The sequence below is a fragment of the Nicotiana tabacum genome, chromosome 24 (assembly GCF_000715075.1).
Source record: "Nicotiana tabacum cultivar K326 chromosome 24, ASM71507v2, whole genome shotgun sequence".
Classification (NCBI taxonomy): Eukaryota; Viridiplantae; Streptophyta; class Magnoliopsida; order Solanales; family Solanaceae; genus Nicotiana; species Nicotiana tabacum.
In genome coordinates this window covers 85,059,088-85,078,721 of record NC_134103.1, presented here as the reverse complement: position 1 = coordinate 85,078,721, position 19,634 = coordinate 85,059,088, and the positions used below count along the sequence as shown (strand labels likewise).

The 19,634-nt window shown below is 35.4% G+C and overlaps 2 protein-coding genes across 2 annotated transcripts; both read right to left on the bottom strand.

Moving 5' to 3' along the window:
* Positions 1-2,445: 2,445 nt before the first annotated feature.
* On the bottom strand, positions 2,446-13,504 carry LOC107799117 (subtilisin-like protease SBT6.1). Its single transcript, XM_016622194.2, has 11 exons — positions 13,368-13,504; positions 11,926-12,781; positions 10,736-10,864; positions 10,414-10,566; positions 7,726-7,842; positions 6,246-6,430; positions 5,430-5,693; positions 4,296-5,349; positions 3,148-3,642; positions 2,998-3,058; positions 2,446-2,919 (listed from the first exon to the last, which is right to left on the bottom strand). The coding sequence occupies exons 2-11, from the start codon at positions 12,472-12,474 to the stop codon at positions 2,831-2,833; spliced, it is 3,096 nt and encodes a 1,031-aa protein (XP_016477680.2). The 5' UTR covers positions 12,475-12,781; positions 13,368-13,504; the 3' UTR covers positions 2,446-2,830.
* Positions 13,505-14,430: 926 nt separating this feature from the next.
* Positions 14,431-19,296, bottom strand: LOC107799116 (small ribosomal subunit protein uS12). The gene is made up of 4 exons (XM_016622193.2): positions 19,131-19,296; positions 15,005-15,160; positions 14,779-14,905; positions 14,431-14,688 (listed from the first exon to the last, which is right to left on the bottom strand). The coding sequence occupies exons 1-4, from the start codon at positions 19,133-19,135 to the stop codon at positions 14,548-14,550; spliced, it is 429 nt and encodes a 142-aa protein (XP_016477679.2). The 5' UTR covers positions 19,136-19,296; the 3' UTR covers positions 14,431-14,547.
* Positions 19,297-19,634: the final 338 nt, after the last annotated feature.

Here is a 19,634-nt window from a genome sequence, read left to right as displayed (position 1 = left end):
CAATTGCGTTGTCTGTCAAGTTGGTCTAGCGGGTTCAAAATGTATAGATGATACTGAGTTCGAATCCATTTCGGCGTTCACGTACTACCATAAGGCAAAGACACTTTGTCCCTTCTATAGTTTATTTTATTTTCTATTTTACTTTATTTTAAAATCAACAATAATTATTCTATAGTTTAGTTTGCTTTAAAAAAATTAAACCTATCTACAACATGAATTTTGATTCAAATTTTAATGATACTAAAATTTCGGATTTGATATATAACTCCTTTTCGCAAATTATTGGAATTATTTTAGTATTTATTAAAAAATGTTATTCTCTTTTGTTTAGAATTAATTACTTCTAACATAATAACAAGAAAACATCTTGATTTTATATTAATATCTTAGGGCTAGTACTTTTTTTAAACTGAATTTCTTGAAGTAAAATTTGTTAAATTAAATAGATAAATTGCTAAAAATAGAAACATATAACTTTTGTATTTTTTTAAAAATATTTTTAACTTTGTTAAAACTATAGAGCACGACTTTAAAATGACTTTATTTTGAGATTTTTTTTGAGAAAAAAAAAGTGATCAAACCTTATATGCTTGTCATACAACACCGCTTATACTAATGTCTATCGTTGTATTATTTTTTTTGAATCCGCTTGTATAAAATTCTGGATCCGCCACTGTCCCATAGTGCCAAACTTAAGCTCACTGCTCACCATAAATTAGTGCAAAGACAAGAAGAAAGAATTATAGTGAAGATGTCAATCTATTATGTTAGACAAAGGTAGCTTCATATCAGAAAACAATATTTTGCTTTCTTTCAGTATCATATCATTACGAAATAAAATACTCAATAATATTTACAAAATTGAATATGAAATAGTTATAACATATATGGTATTTCTAATTCATGGAAACCGCAACTCTGCAAGTCAGTGGTGGACCCAGGATTTTGTGTAAGCGAGTTCAATCTTAGAAGTTCATAACTTTAGTCGTAAAATAGTAGTTGTCAAGTGAGTTCAAACAAAATATTTATACAAAAATTACGCAGCTTTAATTCTATTTATACATATACACAGTATTATTTTTTGATGAAGCGGGATTGCCACCACGTGCGTCCGCCACTGCAAGTACGACATCCATCCGTCATTATTACTACTTTGATATATAAATTACATAAAAGATTATAATTAATTCATGGAAAAGAATATCATTTATTAGAATGAATTAATAAGATTTTAGTATTACCTAAAAATCAATCTAAACGTACATATGGTACTGCAGAATACGAATATTCTTTCTTTTGTCACGCTACCACCTACTTGGTGATCATCTTTTTGATTATATTTCCATTTTAAAATCTTTTATGGCAGCCATTCCTCATTAAAAAAAACTTTAACCGACTGTTTCTTAGAATTGTCACTACTTTTTAGATACTCCAAGAAAGATAAAAATAAATCAATATTTTTTTTCTCTTGTATTTCTTTTTCATTTTCTAAATAAAGGACTGACATTTTTTAGAGGAAAAGGGGAACTGGTTAAAATGATTAAAAAACGATATGGAAATCACGACTCAAGATGATGGCTGTTGCTCAACGCTATTGAATGATAGACAGGAAAGGAGAATTTGGCGTCTTCAATCTTTGTTATCCACTGTCCAAGCATATAGTTGCAAAAAATTTAGGTCCTAACGAAACAACCAATAACAAATATGGCAACGATAGAAATGAAATTCAGCAAATTTAGCTATAAAAAAAAAAGGAAAATATAATTCAATAGGAGTATTATATAAAAAGAAATGTCCCACCTTGAAATGGAATAATTCATCCACTGCTGTACCTCTACGCAGTAAGAAATTTCGAGCTTTTATTTATCTCATCGACCTCTCTTCTATAGTGAATTGCTTTGGTTCAAGAGTTCGTTCAAACGATAGACGTTTTTCTTTTTTTTTTAATTGTGCAACAAAAAAAATGAAAACTGAAGGAAGCTGACGAATAAAAATTTGTCACAATGATGAAAGATGATATACACCTTATAACTCCATTAATTATCTATTTCTTACCTTTCACGTTGTTGAGATACTTATAATTTTATTATATCATTAAATAGCAATGAAGAGTGTTACTGTTCAAACAGATTTTTCATTCTGTAAATGAATCTGGCCTATAATTTGTATTGAATACGTCAAAACATTTCAAATTCGTCAGTTTTGTATTAATAAAGAGAAATACTTTTCTAATTTATTTCGATATCATTATTTGAGTGTACACTTACATCTTTGTACGAAAATGTTATTGGATTGGTTTTTGATTGAGGGGCAAAAATATCATTCAGCTTTATCGGGGCATTTTAGTCTTTCAACTTTCACTTTGAATGTTCCCAATGATGATATTATTGATGGTTTGCGGTCTTGCTCATGGTCTATTGCCAATATAGTAGAAGATATCCAGAGATTAATGCGACAAGGTACCTTTTATTTCAAGCACACTTTGAGGGGAGGGAATGCACTAGCGGACTACATGGCGGACATTGCTTTTGATGGTGGTGAAGTGAATGTCACCGCCATTAGCAGCTAAGAAACTCTTGAACATGGATAAGCACCAACTTGCATCGATACGAGGAGGCACAGTAATGCTAAAAGGTAGAATACATGTCAAATTAGGGCTATAAATTAGTAAAATGACCGACAAATGGAAGCCTTGGCGTAACTTATAAAGTTGTTGTCATGTGACTAGGAGATCACGGGTTCAAGCCGTGGAAACAGCCTCTAGCAGAAATGCAAGGTAAGGCTGCGTACAATAGACCTTGTGGTCCGGCCCTTCCCTGGACCTTGTGGTCTATTGTAAGGCTGCGTACAATAGACCTGAGCTCGATCTTCTCCTCCTCCTGCCACGCTTTTGCATGCGCCAGAATAAGAGCAATAGACCTAATAGTATTTGCAAAAGTTCATAAGAATAATTAACAGAACTATGTGAATCATCAAATAGTACAATGTTGCACTTACCAATTATGGCAACAATTGCCGGCACAAACCAGTGACTAGCAACCAGAAGAGGAACGTCAATCTGCAATTGAGGAAAAATGAAACTAGCTATTATATCTGTTTAAAAAAGGTTTCATAAACAAATGACTAGTGACTACTAAAAGTTCTTACATCATCTTTGTAGAATGAACTCCAGTACTTGTTCTCAAGAGAGTCACCATTCTTCTGAGCTGAATTAGATATTAACCAAACCGGTGTTTCAACAGTAGAATTTAGACCTCCACCCAAGTCATTGACAGGATAGGCGGGCAATCTGCGGTTCTTTCCCTTGGCCTGTAAATTGTAACCCTTAGTTTCCCATATTTCAAATCTTGAGTCACGCCCGCAGATCAATTCCTTTCCGACAACACTAGAATACATAGAAAAATTCACATCTGTTCTACGCGATGGTAGCTTGTTCTTATCAACATATAATGGTGTATTTTGTCTAACTGAATCTGAGAAAAATACAGGATCTTTTTTATTTCTGCTAGTAAAATCTAATATTTTCTTCAGAAGCCAATAACAATCGGTAACCATATGGCTGCCGTCCAAACAGTTTGAGTCCCCATATACTGCAACTCGGCCCCCATCAACCTCCAAAAGACCAAGAATAGGTGAAACTATCTGCATTCATAAAATATATTGAGTTAGATAGGCAGCTCAACTACTGCCTAGAAAATTGATAGGAATGCTAATATTATTGGCATAATCTTCATTGGATAATGTATATTTTTCCCAGTGTCCTTTTGTGCAATTTAAAGCAAGTAACAACAGACAATTATTTGTTTAAGATATTGAAGATTGAAGTACAATTCTATGTCATAACGAAAAGCATACTTCCCTTCAGTTACCCACCAAAATAGCAGTACAATTATCAAAGCTTTATGAAATAAAGTCGACTTCTAGAACACAACTTGGAGAGGCAGACAGTAGCGGAAGGTGGTTGGACTAACTGTAACACATTGTGTTTAATCTGGTTTAAAATGGAAAAAAAAAAAAAAAAAGACAATAGAAAATTACATACACACGCTTACGGAAAGCTAACTCACTTCAAAGTGCTTCAGCATTGGATTAGAGTACCCTAAAACACTACAGCCTCAAAGAGATACTCAATATCAGTTCAGGGATAAGCTAAAAGAGAGAAGTTTTGACAGTGTCATCTAGAGAAGTTTTGACAGTGTCATCTAACTCTTACTAAAGAATCTTGTGGCTTCTATGAACCTAAAGGTGAGGGATAGGTTAGGAAAAACTTATTATGAACAGTCTTCTTAGCTCACCTTAGTCATGCTCTGAGTGGCCCTGCTCTCTGATCTATCCAGGAAGGGGAAGCGGTGCAAGTATCCACTGCTTGGGAACTTCAAAATATCAGCCCCAGATGCATACTGATTTTGTTTATTGGAGAGGACAAAATCACCATTTAGAATTTTACCACCAAATGCAATCCCAAAGGTAGCCAAAAGATCATTCAGGGCAGGAACATTGGCACCTCCAGTTACTGGTGTCCACCAGCTATGGGTATTACCATCAAAGAACCTCATCTTTACCATTGCATTCACATTATACCAGTCAGCAAATACAGCTAGACCAAGACCTGAAGTAATGACATCATCTCTTAACTTCTTGATCTCTTCAGGGAAGTACTCATCCTCGAGATCCACCAGGAGAAGCGTTCCATACTGGTTCGCATCAAAACATGTGAGAGGGGAGCCAAGAGTTTCAATATAGTATCCAGTATCCCTTAGCATGTCAAACAGTGAATGAAAATTTGTATGCAGGTGATCTCCATGCCAGTCGAGCATGTCATTCCTAATATCCAAGGAGTCTATCGGAATATAACCAGGCGGATACTTGATGCTGTGAAATTGATCCCATAATATTCGTGCAGATCTTTGCGGAGTAGGAATTACTTGCAGTTTCAAGTGCAGGACACAGGTACTAATTCGACGACTCTTTTCTCCTACAGCTGGTGGGCTGTAGATTTTGACAGTTATGTTGCCTTCAATTTCTCCTAAAAACTGAGCTCCTTCTTCTTTGATTTGCATGTGTAGTGATAGATAACCACTCCAAGGCCAAATGACATCTGAATAAGTAAAACGGATGTTAAGAAGGTTACCTTCATCATTGGAAGGATGCCAGGTAGGTGGGCTCTCGACGTAACCAATTACACCCATTCCATTTAAAATAGTGGCATTAAAGATAACTGGCATTGCACCCGCATAAAGTGGTTGACGGCAAAATGGCCAAGAGTAAGGGCCATCAGTGTAATCAAGAACACTGGGAAAGATGCTTGCTCGAGGTTTATAGCTCTTCAAAATTTTATAGGACTCCAACCTGTCATTCACGTTGAAGGTTGACAAAATATAACTATGCAGTGAATATGTTTGAACAGCAGGAATAAATACAAAACTTACAAATTAACCCTGCCAGCACCCTGCTCATATAAGTTGGGACCAGAAAGCTTAGCGGCCCCCTCAACCAGCACTTGTTTGACACTAGCTGGATTTAGAATGTCCTTTCGCTTGCTCTCAGGTATGATACTAACAAGGAGACATACTATGCCAGCAACAACAGGACTCGCCACACTTGTGCCAGATAATCTTTTACAACCTGTGGTGATTTTGGATCCCATGATCTCACGTCCATATGCAACAATGTCTGGCTTTACACGACCATAACTGTCAGGGCACAGTATTGTTAAGAATCTATGGTTTGATAGACAAGTGTAATTATTGAACTGTCATTAGAAAAGCAAGAACCTAAAATATCAAAAATAGAAAAAGAAAATGAAGCAAAGAACTTAATTGTGAATTTTTTCTATTTTTTAATGTTTACAGTTCATCTCTATTCCTTTTATTTTTTCCTTAGAAGCTGAGTGCATAAAAACAAGACGCATTCAACAGATGCCATACTCCTGTTCATCCACAAAGATTTTGCCATTTTCACCCATCATTTTCCGCTCAGCAGAATTTTACTCGAAACATCAAAACCATGGATAAAACAAAGCTCATAAAATGCTCGTTTGTTTCAGAAGAGCTGATTTTTAAAGGCATCTTTTTTTAATGAAGCTGGTACATCCACACACTCATTGACTTCCTATGTGGTCATATACAGAACACAACTTTAATACAGGGAAGGAGAGGGCAGAAAAATAAAGGACTAGTCTGTATAACGACTATACTCCAGTGAAAAGAATAATACATAGCAAAGAAAGGAGAAAGGCATGATACCCATGAGGAATCTCCCAGGTACTCATTCCACGTGAAGAAAATGACGCTATATGATTGGTTTGATCAATGGCACCAACACCAATAACATCACTTTGATCTGCTGGATTGTTAAGAGTACCATAAAGTGGTCCATCATTTCCAATAGCGGAAACCATGATAATATTGTTTGCAGTAAGCTCCCAAACCTAGCAAAAATATTAATTACGTCCATAAATATAAAGCAACTATGAAGAGAGACTTATATATTCAGTTGCTTTATATTGAGGTGAGATTAGATAAGATTTCCACCTAAATGCATAAAATTCAAATATCTAAGCTCAATTTTCCATGAAAATAGTATGATCCATGAAGATTTATCACATCAAATTTAAATAGAATGGTTGAAATGGAGAAGTGCTATGGAGGTTTCTGCAATAAGAGGATACCTATCAGAGTGAATGACAAGTTAAGACAATGGTTACAAGACTAGAAATATTATGGCGGAGTACAATGTTTGGCTTTATACTAGAAAGATGAGCCTCACCGAAATGCATATGCAAGATGGATGTATGGTCATACAAGTTTTCAGAAAACCAGCAATGATTACATTTGACAGAACATAGAGGATAAAATAAGAAAATGTAGTTGAGATGATCTTATTATGTCCTAACTAAACCTCCAAAGAAATTGGTCTTTAGGTGTGAAACCATGATGATTGAAGGCGCCAAAAGAGATGCATACCTAGAATCACAAGGAAGTAAGCTGTCTCAGAAGACCTTTAATCTCGTAAAATTCATGCAGACTCAAAAGATCGACTATTAATCAAAGTGTAGTCATGGTAGTGCGCTTACTTAGGTCCAGTGACTCTAGGAACTTTTATAGACTCTCTAGAAATTTGTATGTCAGTACAAAAGAACCTCTAGATTTATACATATACAAACTATTGCATATTAAATGACACCAAATGGAGCAGAATGGATGATGAGGATTCATTAGCCAACCCAACTAGCTTGGAACTAAGGCGTAACTATTGTTGTTGTTGTACATCTCATCAATAGAAAGGTGAAAAGTTCTGCTAATGTTGTTTCAGGTCCTGCTGAAAGGAATGCTAATTTCAGTGAAATGACAGGCTTAAACAACTCAGAATTTTTCTACAAAAATGAGTACTACATATAATATACAACCCTTGTGTTTAAGACTCCATGACATAGTTCAGCTTGCAAAATTAATAGATCTCATGAAACAAATGCCCCAATAAGCTCACCAAAGGTAATTAAAATCCTTGTACTACATAAAGAAATATAAGATTAACAAGCTGCCAATTAAAATCAAAGTTTTAATACTTCCAAGACCATAAATTATACCGAAACTTAGACAATAATTATGTGGAGTCATGGAACAACAGCAAGATTATTTCAATGCCTAAGCTGTAGACAAAATGCAATCCAATATCATACCACATAGAAATAATAAAAATAAACTAATAGATCAGTTACCTCACCTTTTCCACAAAAGGGAGATCCAAATAATCAGGTCCACCGATGCTCAAATTCAGAACATCCATATTGGTTGCAATTGCGTAATTAAATGCATCGAGAAACCACGACGTGTAAGAGACCTGCGATAAACTGAAGAGACATTTCTCATAATGCTAAATTGATCATTACAAGATTGATCTTTTTATTTTCTAACCTTTTTATTGTTATTTTATAATAATGGTGTCAAGGCCAAACTTGCCACATCTCGACTATTCCACCGGGTACCTGCAACCTCCCACTAGCACAGGTACCGGGTAACTCCATGGGTAGATATCACCTAGCATTTTTTTCCGGGCTGGGATTTGAACCCTAGTCTCCAAGATTTTAGCCCACTTCATTGAACACTACCCCTCCACCCTTGGGTGCTACAAGATTGATCTTTTTTGTGTGAATAGACTCTCTTTCAAACCCCCACATCAAGGGTTCGAACCCATGATGCGTCTAACCACGCATCACTTGCTGCTCTCTTACCACTAGACCAAAGCCCGGGGGCAAGTACTCCATATCATCTTGATTGTCCTTAATTGCAGATATGATCTGTATCTACTGAAATCAATAGATTGTGTAGAAACAATGATAGGTAGCTTAAGTGGAACAACTGAGGTCCAAGATCAATAAGGTCTTTGCCTCAAATCTCCATGAAAGGAAAATAGTATTTAATGCCTCCCTTATGTAAGTAATTTTGTTTTCCAATTTATTATCAGAAACACTGTTACTTGTTATAATATCTAAAACAGCGCATACAGTTGTTATATAACATTTCAAACCGCTTATACCTTGCCAACAGTGGGTAATAGTTTTTTTTTAATCAAAAGATCCACCAGGTTGGTGGGGTTTAGGAGTAGCCCAAACCTGTGGGTAATATTATGTGCTTCCTTAAAAAACGAAATATAAAACATAGATTGCATAGAATTAGCAGAAAAGTTCCTGGCTTTTCTAAAACATAAAAGTAAGCAATGTCCTCCCTCCCCAATCCCCTGAAAAATAGTTGCATTTTGATCATTAAAGTAATAATAAGATGGCAGAAGAAATATTATATGTGCAATAACCTAGCAAGTAATATGGACCCCACCACTAACTACAATCAGTGTGCTTGGCCTCGGGAAAGGGTATGAGATAAATGTGCATATCAAGGTTCATAATCTTCCAAGACTTTACAGCTACACGACAATAAGTTAGAGCTTGCTCAAAATAAGCTGCAGAAGCAAAACGATTGGGAAGTGGACACTGTATCTTCGTTACTGTTATAGCTTCACAATACAATGCCTGTATCGTCTAGATCTAATTCTCTTATTTGGAAGGGTGATGTGAAAGGGAAATTCACCATGAAAGGGTGCTATAAACTTCAAAGAGACCTCTCAGCCAGCATCCCTCTTTGGCCGTGGAAGTGCATTTGGAGGAATAAGGCACCTTTGAAGGTAGAGTGCTTTACCTGGTTGGTTGCTCATGGAGCATGTTTAACTCATGAAAATCTTCAAAAAGAGGGGTCACTATGTGTAGCAGATGTCCACTTTGTGAAGGGCAGAATGAGGATATTAAGTATTAACCACCTATTTATTCACTGCTCATTCACCAAGAAAATCTGGGACCTCTTTTTCAGCATCTTAGGAGTTAACTGGATAGCACCAAATACAGCTATGGAATTGCTACAGTGCTGCCTTGCTGGTGCATCAAAGGGATGGAAAGACAAAAGTAAAAACTTGGAACTCTATTCCCTGCGCTCGCTGGTGGGTAATCTGGAAAGAAAGGAATGCAAGAATTTTTGAAAGCAAAGCTGAATCTGTAAGTAGCATAAAGCTATGTTGCTCAGACTCTTCAAAAGTATTGCCGGATGCGTGTCGGATCCTCCAAAAGTAGTGTATTTTTTTAGGATCCGAGACGGGTGCGGCAGCATTTTGAAAGTCCGCGCAACAAAGGTATAAAGTACAGATGCATCTCTCTTCTATTTTTTTGGTGTAACATGGCTAGTGCAAATGACATAGAAGCCATGATAGACTTTTTTGAGTTCTTTACATTTGCAACTGTAAAGGCTGTTAGTACTTTTTCAGCATCTCCTTGCTGCTGGGTTATCAATAAAATTACCTTTAACAATCAAAAAAAAAGGGTGCAGAAGCAAAACTTGTCATTTACGGAGACTAGGCAATCTAAAGTACTCTTTCTTCCATTCCAGTGCCATCAGGGTTGTTGGGATTGAAGATGAACTTTTCATTAAAGACTATAAAAGGGCAGCCCGGTGCACTAAGCTCCCGCTATCCGCAGGATCCGGGGAAGGGCCGGACCACAAGGGTCTATATTAAAGACTATGATTGCAAGAATTTGCTATATTAGGTTCACCATATTCATGAGGCAGATGTGGCGCACTCTACTAGCAGCAAAACTGGAGGGGGCGGGGGAAGGGAAGGATCTTAACACATCAAGAATTTGCCTTGCTGATATTAACAATGAAAGGACCTAATGGAAATCATCATTAGCACTCAGCAAGCAGCAAACTTGTATAAAACATCAGTACAATAAATTAGAGGCACTAATCCAAGATGCCAGATTGTTGCAGATCTTCAAGTCTCAGCTTACTTAAACAGTTTAAGAAAATAAAGCACCATCACACCCCAAAAGAAAAGGAATTGGAATACGTATTCAAAACAATCCATTACCTGTGCATCTGTAAATACACGGAAAGCATAGATTTCCGCATCTGGAGCAAAACCGAGGCATTCTTCATCCTGACCAGCAATAACACCAGCTACAAATGTCCCGTGTCCTACATTATCATTCAATGTATCTTCATTGGTCCAAGTTGTGCGTTCCTGAAATTTAATCAGGTAGCAAGCCGACTGTCTGTTACTAATGAGGTAAAGATGGTACCGCATTGACACGTATGTAAATGTAAATGTCAAGCCTCAAACGTCATTGGATTCAACTAAAGCATTTCTTTGTTACAGAAAATATATTTTTAAACGACAAAAGACAAGATACCTTGATATTACGAAAATGTGGGTGATCTGCACGGATACCTGTATCAAAAATTGCCATTTTGACCTTAGCACCAGTATGCCCTTTTGACCAAAGCTCATGTGCCCCAAAGAGGGATGTGACTTGAGATTTCTGCAAAATAATCATACAGGACAGACAACAAGTTTATCAAGAAAAATACAGCGAACAACAGCAATATGTTCAATCTAAAAATGAAAAGGAAAATAGAGCAGCAACGTGGGACCCAGACACTCAAAGAATGCAGTCCATGCTTTTCAAGAAGGAAGTATGCCCCGATAACCTTGAGGAAATAAGAATGACAAATTATAGACCAATTGACACTCTCAGATCTGAATGTTAAGCTCCAACCAAGTTAAAGTGAGCCTCTTAGTTATCTAAGGATATAGAAGTGGTTCTCTTTAGAGGTAATTTGGTGTCTAGAAAGACTTTTAAAAAAAATGGTCGCTAGAACCAGTGCAAAAGCAGAATATTGGGCCATCGCAGTGACAACTTGCGAAATATATGGATTATCTCACAAAGATTAAAATTTGTACTGATCAGTAAGGTGCAGCTTCTGTGTAATAATCAAGTTTCTCTTCATATTGTGTTGAATTCAGTATGTCATGAAAGAAATAAACAAATAAAATCAATTGTAACTTTGTCAGAGAGAAGATAATCTCAGAAGATATTGGCACAAGGCTCGTGCAGTCGAACACTTAGATTGTAGATATATCCGCAAGTTCTTCACTAGTCCCTGAATTAGTTACATATGTAACAAGCGCTAGAAAGGGAGTGTTAGATAGTTAAGTGTAAATAGGTAAATAGTTATGCTTATGATATCCCACTTCGGGAAATCACAGCTCTATACACCGTAAAGTGTGCCGATAAAAAGAATCAGTTGTAAGAACTTAGTCTTCAACCATTCTCTAATCTTTCTCATATTTTTCTCACTACGGAGTCTCAGCATCATGACAAATTAATAGAAGAACGAACACTTGATTAGACAAAAATAGGAAAAGGACAAAGACAAAAGGAAAATGAATGAGATTAATTTCCTGAGAACATATTCCATGCAATAAAGTTGACTCTATCACATGTCATGATTGCAAAAAGAAAAGTTGCATTCGTTCCAACGACGTAAATTATAGTAAATGCATACATTAAAAAAAATACAAACATATCAGCGGTCTTGCCTGCATTAATAGATGTCTATTCCAGTTAATCTTCATTTCACTAGTGTTGGCCACTCCGTAGTTTTGACCTTCACTGAAGGACATAGCAGTAAAAATCTTTCCTGGCCTCTTCTTCCCATTGGTGAAAACCCCAATCTTCTCACTTTTCTCTTCAAGAACTATCCTTTGATAGCTCAAATCCAATGAAACGTCTTTTACAAGGTCCAATTTCCTAAACTTTTCTAGCAAGAGTTCGTTCACTGATACGTCGATTGCCACCAATCCAAAGTCAGTGAGAAATCTCGCAGCTGGATTTTTCCGCTCAATCCATTGCCAACCCTTAAATTTCAAGTGGTCGTGAAGACAATGCCAATGATCTTCAGCTGTCCTATAATGATAGAATCGAACAATATAATTTCTGCTATCAGATTGTTGCTTCTGGTCATGTTGGTAGCAATCAGAGCTACTAGAAATTAATGGCTCAGACTCTATTGGTGGGTCGACGCAGATGAGTGTATATGCCAGAATGAAGGGGATAAGAGAGAGGGTGATGAATGATTTTTGAGGCATGTTGCAAGAATGAAATATCTCTCATCAAAGCAATGAGGACTGAGAGTAATCAGAGGTCTTAACCTGTACTCGAGCACAATCAAAATCCTGTTCCCTAGTTTACCGTTGTACTTGAATGATAATAATTTGCTTTAACATGGCCTTCATATCCCAAATCTTTAGAAACTATAACCCTCTTGGCCTCTTCAAAACAGGCTCTACCTGCTTCAGCTGATGCATGTCCTCAGCTAACAGTAAAATCACTAGCCTATGATAAATAAAGCTGCTTCCAATTACTGAACTTGCGGCAAGACCTGCGTTCTTGATACTGAAGAGAAATGCAGCATTAGTTCGATAGAAATTCAACAAAAGGCTAAATTCCATACTAATTGATCAAATGAGAACGCCAAAAAAAAAATATAGTGCAGGCAATAAAGGGCATATCATTAACTTATTTTTTTCTAAGTGTTTCTAACCTTTTGGATAATGAAACAAGATATTCTCTCATAATCTTAAAAATTCAGCAGAAATGTTTCCAATATTCCAGCTTTCTACCAAAATGTTGAGGAAAAAAAATATGTGCAGTAACATAGTTCCATCCAGAATCAATGTGGTTTGAAATTTGAAAATTGAAATCATAGTCTGATATGCATTTCACAAATTTTTGGACTTTACACAAATCAACTCACTTTCAACAAAATTATCTTAAATTCGAGAAACCAAAGGTGGTTATGATTCAATTATTAAGCAACATTATGTTAGTTATCTTTCAAGCATTTTTTTTTTGGCCTCAATTTTGAACGTAAATTGAACAACTAAAACTTGTTTTGAAAACAAAGCAACAATGTACGAACTGATCTTATTTCCAAAAAGAACACAAATTGCAGGGTGATGAAGAGAGATTGAAAACTTACCACAAATTCCAAATGAGTGCAAAACTGGAAAAAAAAAATTGATATACAGATAGTTGAGCTAGTAGAATCGGAGACGATGACGGAGAATTTTGATGCTTATACTACAAAAGGAATGAAAGACTGACAGTGAGAGAAGGGGTTTAAAGTAAAATAAAGAATTAAATATATGATATTTATTAATGTTTGATATTAGAATATCTAATTTCAAAGAGATTGTATTGCTGGTTAAAATATGAGAATAATTATTCATGAACACTTTAATTAAGTAATTAATTAAAAGATCTGATTAATCTGCTGACTGATATAAACTTTCATTCTTGAAAAATGTAAAGTCCAAGATTTTGTTAGCTTAAGCAGATTTTGGCATCAACTCCCCGCTTGTATTTGGAAAAGCTTCTTGTTCAAATAGTAATTCCTTTTCTCAAATATATTTTCCTGAAAAGCGATTTATCTTAGGACAGTGTTTATGAAAGCCACCACTCACTCGTAAAACAACTCATGCATAATTACATTGTATGTTATTGCGTTAATAATAATATAAAAATTATTATGCGATAACTAATAATATATGAATTGCCTTGCAAAGATTGCACTGCAAAATTAAGTATGAGCTTTACTAATAATTATACATGTATAAATTTAGTTTAAAATTTTTAAATGGAATATGAAAAATTCTTACTATATAATGCAAAGCCCAAATTAGTGCAAAGCAAGCTTTACAGTCATCAGCCTTGTGAATTGTAATTAGCTTATGCATATGGAGTATTTCAGTGAGTTCTCATTCAATTATTCCATTACCTTCTTCGACAGAAGTTTTATTTCATGTCAAATGCAAAAGGGAGGAAAACAATCCAACTACCTTTTGAATTTTGCCTATACCATCCGTCATATTGGTAAAGAGATATGGTCCAATGTGAGACATATCTATAACACTTATAATATCACAACTTCTTAATACTAACGTCGCTGGAACAATTGCCAGATAAACTTCTAGAGAAGTCTCGTTTTTTTGGTTTGGGTGGGGGAGGGTAATTACCACATACTTTAGGGTAACAATATGAACTTCAGGAAAGAACCAAAATTTCCAGTACAATACCTAGATCAAAAACTGTTTGTTCACAAACTCAAGATAGCTAATAGCCTGTTACATGCTTAAAAGTATTTTGGCAAAGAGGGCAACTTAAGATCTGGGTTTCTCTTTCTTCTCCTTGAAGAGAGCCAGAAGAGAGACACCAGAAACCTTCACAACCTTGAACCTAACACCAGGAATATCTCCCACGGCATGTCCTTTACGACCAAATCCAGCGATCAACACCTCATCCTGCAATGTAACAAGGTTAGCAACAAGAAAACTGAAAAGAAAAAGTTGAGACATGTGAAGGAGAGAGTACGAGAAAGCAAAAGGACGCACGTTTTCTTCAATGTAGTTCAAACAACCATCGTTGGGGACAAAAGCAGCAATCTTCTTCCCATTTTTGATGAGTTGAACCCTAGCACATTTACGAATAGCAGAGTTTGGCTGCTTAGCTTCAATACCTCTGCACAAGACATTCCAGCAAGTTTGATGGTTAGAGCCAAGTTCTATAAATCTGCGCTTGGAGGACACTGTAACTATAAACAGAGTAAAGTGGACCTACATCTTCTCAAGCACAATGCCTTTGGCATGGGATGACCCAGCAAATGGCTTCTTCCATTCGTTCCCAAGATGGGACTTCTTGTAGGACTTGTCAGCCCACCTTTGCCTTCTGCGGTGAGACTTCAGCTTGCGTCCAGCTCCCATACCGCGTGTCTTCCTGCAAAATTTTACCCATAATGACATAGTTTAATGAGCAATATGGCTATGCATTCCCCCTTCAACTAGTACCTTCTCAAGAAATCATAGGAATCAAGAATGAACTAATCGTCCAAAGCAACACAAACATAATCTTAATGGGCAATGATCATCTCTCCCAACCGCAAAGATCTCTTAATTAGTAGCTTAGAGTTTGTTCTTCAGAGCTCGGCCAGAAGCTTACAAAAAGAATTTTAGGTCCATTTTGGGTTGAGGGAAGTGAATTAATGAGGGATTTTTATCAACAAATTTCATAGACACACTGTCTAGCATCAATTGATAACAGAAATCCTATAAGATAAAGTAATATAGGAACAGAGATATAAAGAGAGGGAAGTAGAGACTATTTTTTGATTGATAAGGATGTAGAGATTATTATTAGTTTATCTCACTCAAGTTGTATGTATCATCGAGCTAAGAATACTTTATAGAGTGCAAAATCTATCCCAAGGGTCACAAGATTGAAGTAGACAATTTAATAGATAACTTATTCTATGAACCATATAGAGCATAATGTATACATTGTCTCCTTAACTCTTCTGATTCTTGGGGTGAAGTTTGCATCCTAAAATAGGCTATCTTAGCCCTATGAAATACACACTTGAATGAGATTATCTAATACTCCCTTCGTTTCAATTTAAGTGAACCTTTTTACTTTTTAATCCGTGCCAAAAAGAATGACCCTTTACTTATTTGGAAACAATTTACCCCCACACAAAATGTGTCTCAATTTACACCATAAGTTTAAAAGTCTCCTCTCTTTTCTTAAACTCCGTGCCCGGTCAAATAGGTTCACACAAATTGAAACGGAAGGAGTAACAATCTCCACACTTACTTTGGTAGATCCCAAGTCAACAATGATCAAAACAATTGTTGTAAATTCATGTAGTAATTCATTAAGAATTGGCAGGATCTTTAGGGGAAGCAGACAAGAGATGTAGGAAAGCAGTGTGGACGGAAAACCCGTGTTGATAATGTGTTTAAGACAATACTCCCTGTTCGAATTTATGTGGTAGTTTTTCCTTTTTAGTTCGTACTGAAAAGAATGGTAGCTTTCTATATTTGAAAACAATTTAACTAGAACTTTCAACTTTACCTTAATGATAAGCTTTTATAGCTAGACAAATGTAATGGCATGTTTAAGACCAGAAATGACAAAAGTCATTCTTACTTTCTTAAACTCATTTTCCAGTCATACTATGGCACATAAATTGAAAAGGAGAGAGTAGTAAGCATAGCAAGAGATATGGAAAAGATTAGTATTCTCACTTGAGGCGTGTTCTTCATAGGGTTAAGAATATGTATAAATGAGTGATAAGTTAGCAATGTATCCCCTTTTAATTTTCCTTTAATATCCTCGTAAAGCCCATATCATCTCTTTAATGGTAATTGGTGAGACTGTTTCGTCCATTCACCCAAATTTGATAAAACACGCCCTCTTCCCATCATCTAGGCCTCTCTCCACATTCCTCATTGGCAGTGAAATCAAAAGGTCATGTTCATTTTTGGGCGAACTCATTTTCACCGTCGACAACTCCTCTTTGTTCGTTAGCCATTACAATTTTAATTTTCTAATCTTTCCTCTTCTTCGGCGGTTACTCCTCTCTATTTCGAAAAATACCTTCTTTACCAAAACAAAAATTGGCACCCCTTCTCCATTCTTTCATATTTACTAATGATTTACTATTTTCCATTTCTTTTTCCAGTTAAATCGTACTCCATTTTTTTTCCAACAAACTTATATCCAATTCTTTCTTCGACTAATACAAAACCATAAGTCCATGAAGACCAGACTCTAAAGAAGTCAACTTTATAGTCTTTGAGCTCTAACTCATGAAAAAAATGGTGATTGTATATCTGCATTTAATAGATTTGCAGGAACACAAAGGAGAAGAAAGAGAAAGAAGGACCAAACTTTGGTATTTAGGGTATAACGATGAAAAGCCCAACATTTTAGTGTCTTAGCGATGTACTCCTAAAGATGTCAAAGGAAAATTAAAACGGGGACAATGCTAACCTACTATAGCAATGTAATAGGTTAGCAAGACCCTATATATACAAATATATATATATATATATATATAGGGTTTTGCTAACCTACTAGATGAGTGTACTAAGGTAGCACTCTTCCCATTTTTTATTTCCTTGACCTTAAATACCCTTACTATTTCTTGTCAACTTGACAAAGATAGGACCTTTTTTTAATTGAAACACAACCCCCCATATTCTTTTCCATGATTCTCCATTTTATCTTCAGTTTAATTGAGGATATTAATGAATAGAATTTGGACCATTTCTCGATTTGTGCCTATCATTCCATGTTAATCTTTTCTGCATCATTTCCAATTTTAAGGTAGCACTCTTCCCATTTTTTATTTCCTTGACCTTAAATACCCTTACTATTTCTTGTCAACTTGACAAAGATAGGACCTTTTTTTAATTGAAACACAACCCCCCATATTCTTTTCCATGATTCTCCATTTTATCTTCAGTTTAATTGAGGATATTAATGAATAGAATTTGGACCATTTCTCGATTTGTGCCTATCATTCCATGTTAATCTTTTCTGCATCATTTCCAATTTTAAAATCTTAAATAGAATAATATATCTAAAGGCTTGTTTCTCTTATATCTGATTTTGATGTAATACTTTTGGATATTTTTTCTTTAGCCAATAGTTTCATTTGGTGGGTAAAAGTTGCAAGTTTTGATAATCATATTTTAGTAAAATCGAAGCATTAAAACCTTTCAAATAAACTTGGCTCTGTTATAGATGAACTTGGTGTTTTTCGGGTTAATAAGAAGGGTATTTAGGTAATTTAACCTTTTGATTTAAGGTTCATAATTTTTCCATTCAACCATAAATGGGTTTTCCAAAATCATGTGTACTAAATGATTTGAAATCCACGCGTAATGCATGTGCTGAAAAACTAGTATATACATCTATATTTGCATTTTTACAAACGTAAGAATCTAAACTAAAAGGTTAAATTACATAAATACCCTTCTTATTAACCTAAATACCCTACTTATTAAAAAATATCAAGTTTATCTTTAAAACACCAAATTTATTTGAACAAGTGTATCCTTCTAAAAGCACCACATGTATAGGATCTAAAATCCATCTTAAGAATCATAAGGATTAAGTACACCGACTTCATACACACATGTATAATTTACATGGTTCATGGGAAAAGAGGTATAGGATTAGTTTAATGTATTCACAACACTCTGCATTATATATCCATAACCCAACATGTTGGGACGATCTGTTTCAAGATAATAAATCCAATGAACTGTGTAGATTATACGTATATCTATTACACTGTCTATTCAAGTCTAGTGACTATTGTGGTGGATTTTGCACCATAGAAGTAGGTACACTTAGCCTGTGAAAGATAGGGTTGAATAAGATATGAAGTAACAATCTCCACACTCCTTTTTTTATTTCAATCTCTACATTACTTGTTCATTTTTTTATCATTTTGTAACATTACTGGGATTTCCCTACTGAACATTCATGCCATCATTTTTTCCATACAAATGCATTATGCCACAAAGGAAAAAAGCATTTAAATCTGCCAATTTTTGGTACCTGCACAGATCTAACGTACTTAAACACTCACCATATCTACCATTACCATCAGCTTGCAGGGAAAATAAAACAATCAACGTGAAATCATTCCCTTAGATAATTCATTCGATAGAATTAACAATAAATAAGAGTTAATAGAACATATAGAATCAGAATCCCAAAAAAAAAAAAAAAAAAAAAATCTCTTTTACTTTTTACTTCCATAATAGCGCCACTAGCAGATGATAGCAAATGAGAAAGTTCAAATGGAAGTAATGTATTATGTATAGCGGTGGATAATTGCAATAAGTAAATCGAAATGGAAAAAAAATGGAGGAAAAAGAAGAAGAAAGTTTACCCCATGTTTGCTGAGTGACAGAGGACTCCAACTTCAGACTCTTGTTTGATATGTTGCTGATGAGGAGAAGCAGCACACAGCAGCCTAATAAAACCCTAACCTATCCATAAATTAGATCTGGGTTTGGGCTGCTTGAGGAAGTTGGGTTCTAAGAATGGTTTGGGGCGAAGTGCGTAGCCACTTTTAAGTCTGTTATTTAAATTATATTCATACTTTACAATATATTTAAAGATTAGCCAATTCATCCAAACTTCAAGAATCAAGATTAAGGACCCGTTTGGCCATAGATTTTGCCAAAATAAACTTGATTTTTATTTGGCAAACACATGTTTGGCCATAGATTTTGCCTATATTTTGGCCAAATCTCAAATCCCAAAACCAGCTCAATAGCTTGTTTTGGGCCAAAATATCAATATTATATTTTTTTAAAATTACCCCAAACTTTTATATTTTATAAAAGAGCCCACCATTTATTATTTTGTAACGATGTTGCTTCATCTTCTC

Excerpts from the sequence above, each read along its gene's own strand:
- LOC107799116 (XM_016622193.2), bottom strand. Across the intron at positions 14,906-15,004 it reads GGCATTGTGCTTGAGAAGAT|AGGTATTGAAGCTAAGCAGC; the intron begins GTAGGTCCACTT and ends TGTCTTGTGCAG. Across the intron at positions 14,689-14,778 it reads TGAACTACATTGAAGAAAAC|GATGAGGTGTTGATCGCTGG; the intron begins GTGCGTCCTTTT and ends GTTACATTGCAG.
- LOC107799117 (XM_016622194.2), bottom strand. The coding sequence starts at position 12,474 with ATGCCTCAAAAATCATTCATCACCCTCTCTCTTATCCCCTTCATTCTG. Across the intron at positions 6,431-7,725 it reads ATCTCCCTTTTGTGGAAAAG|GTTTGGGAGCTTACTGCAAA; the intron begins GTGAGGTAACTG and ends TATTTTTGCTAG. Across the intron at positions 5,694-6,245 it reads ACCTGGGAGATTCCTCATGG|TTATGGTCGTGTAAAGCCAG; the intron begins GTATCATGCCTT and ends GTGCCCTGACAG.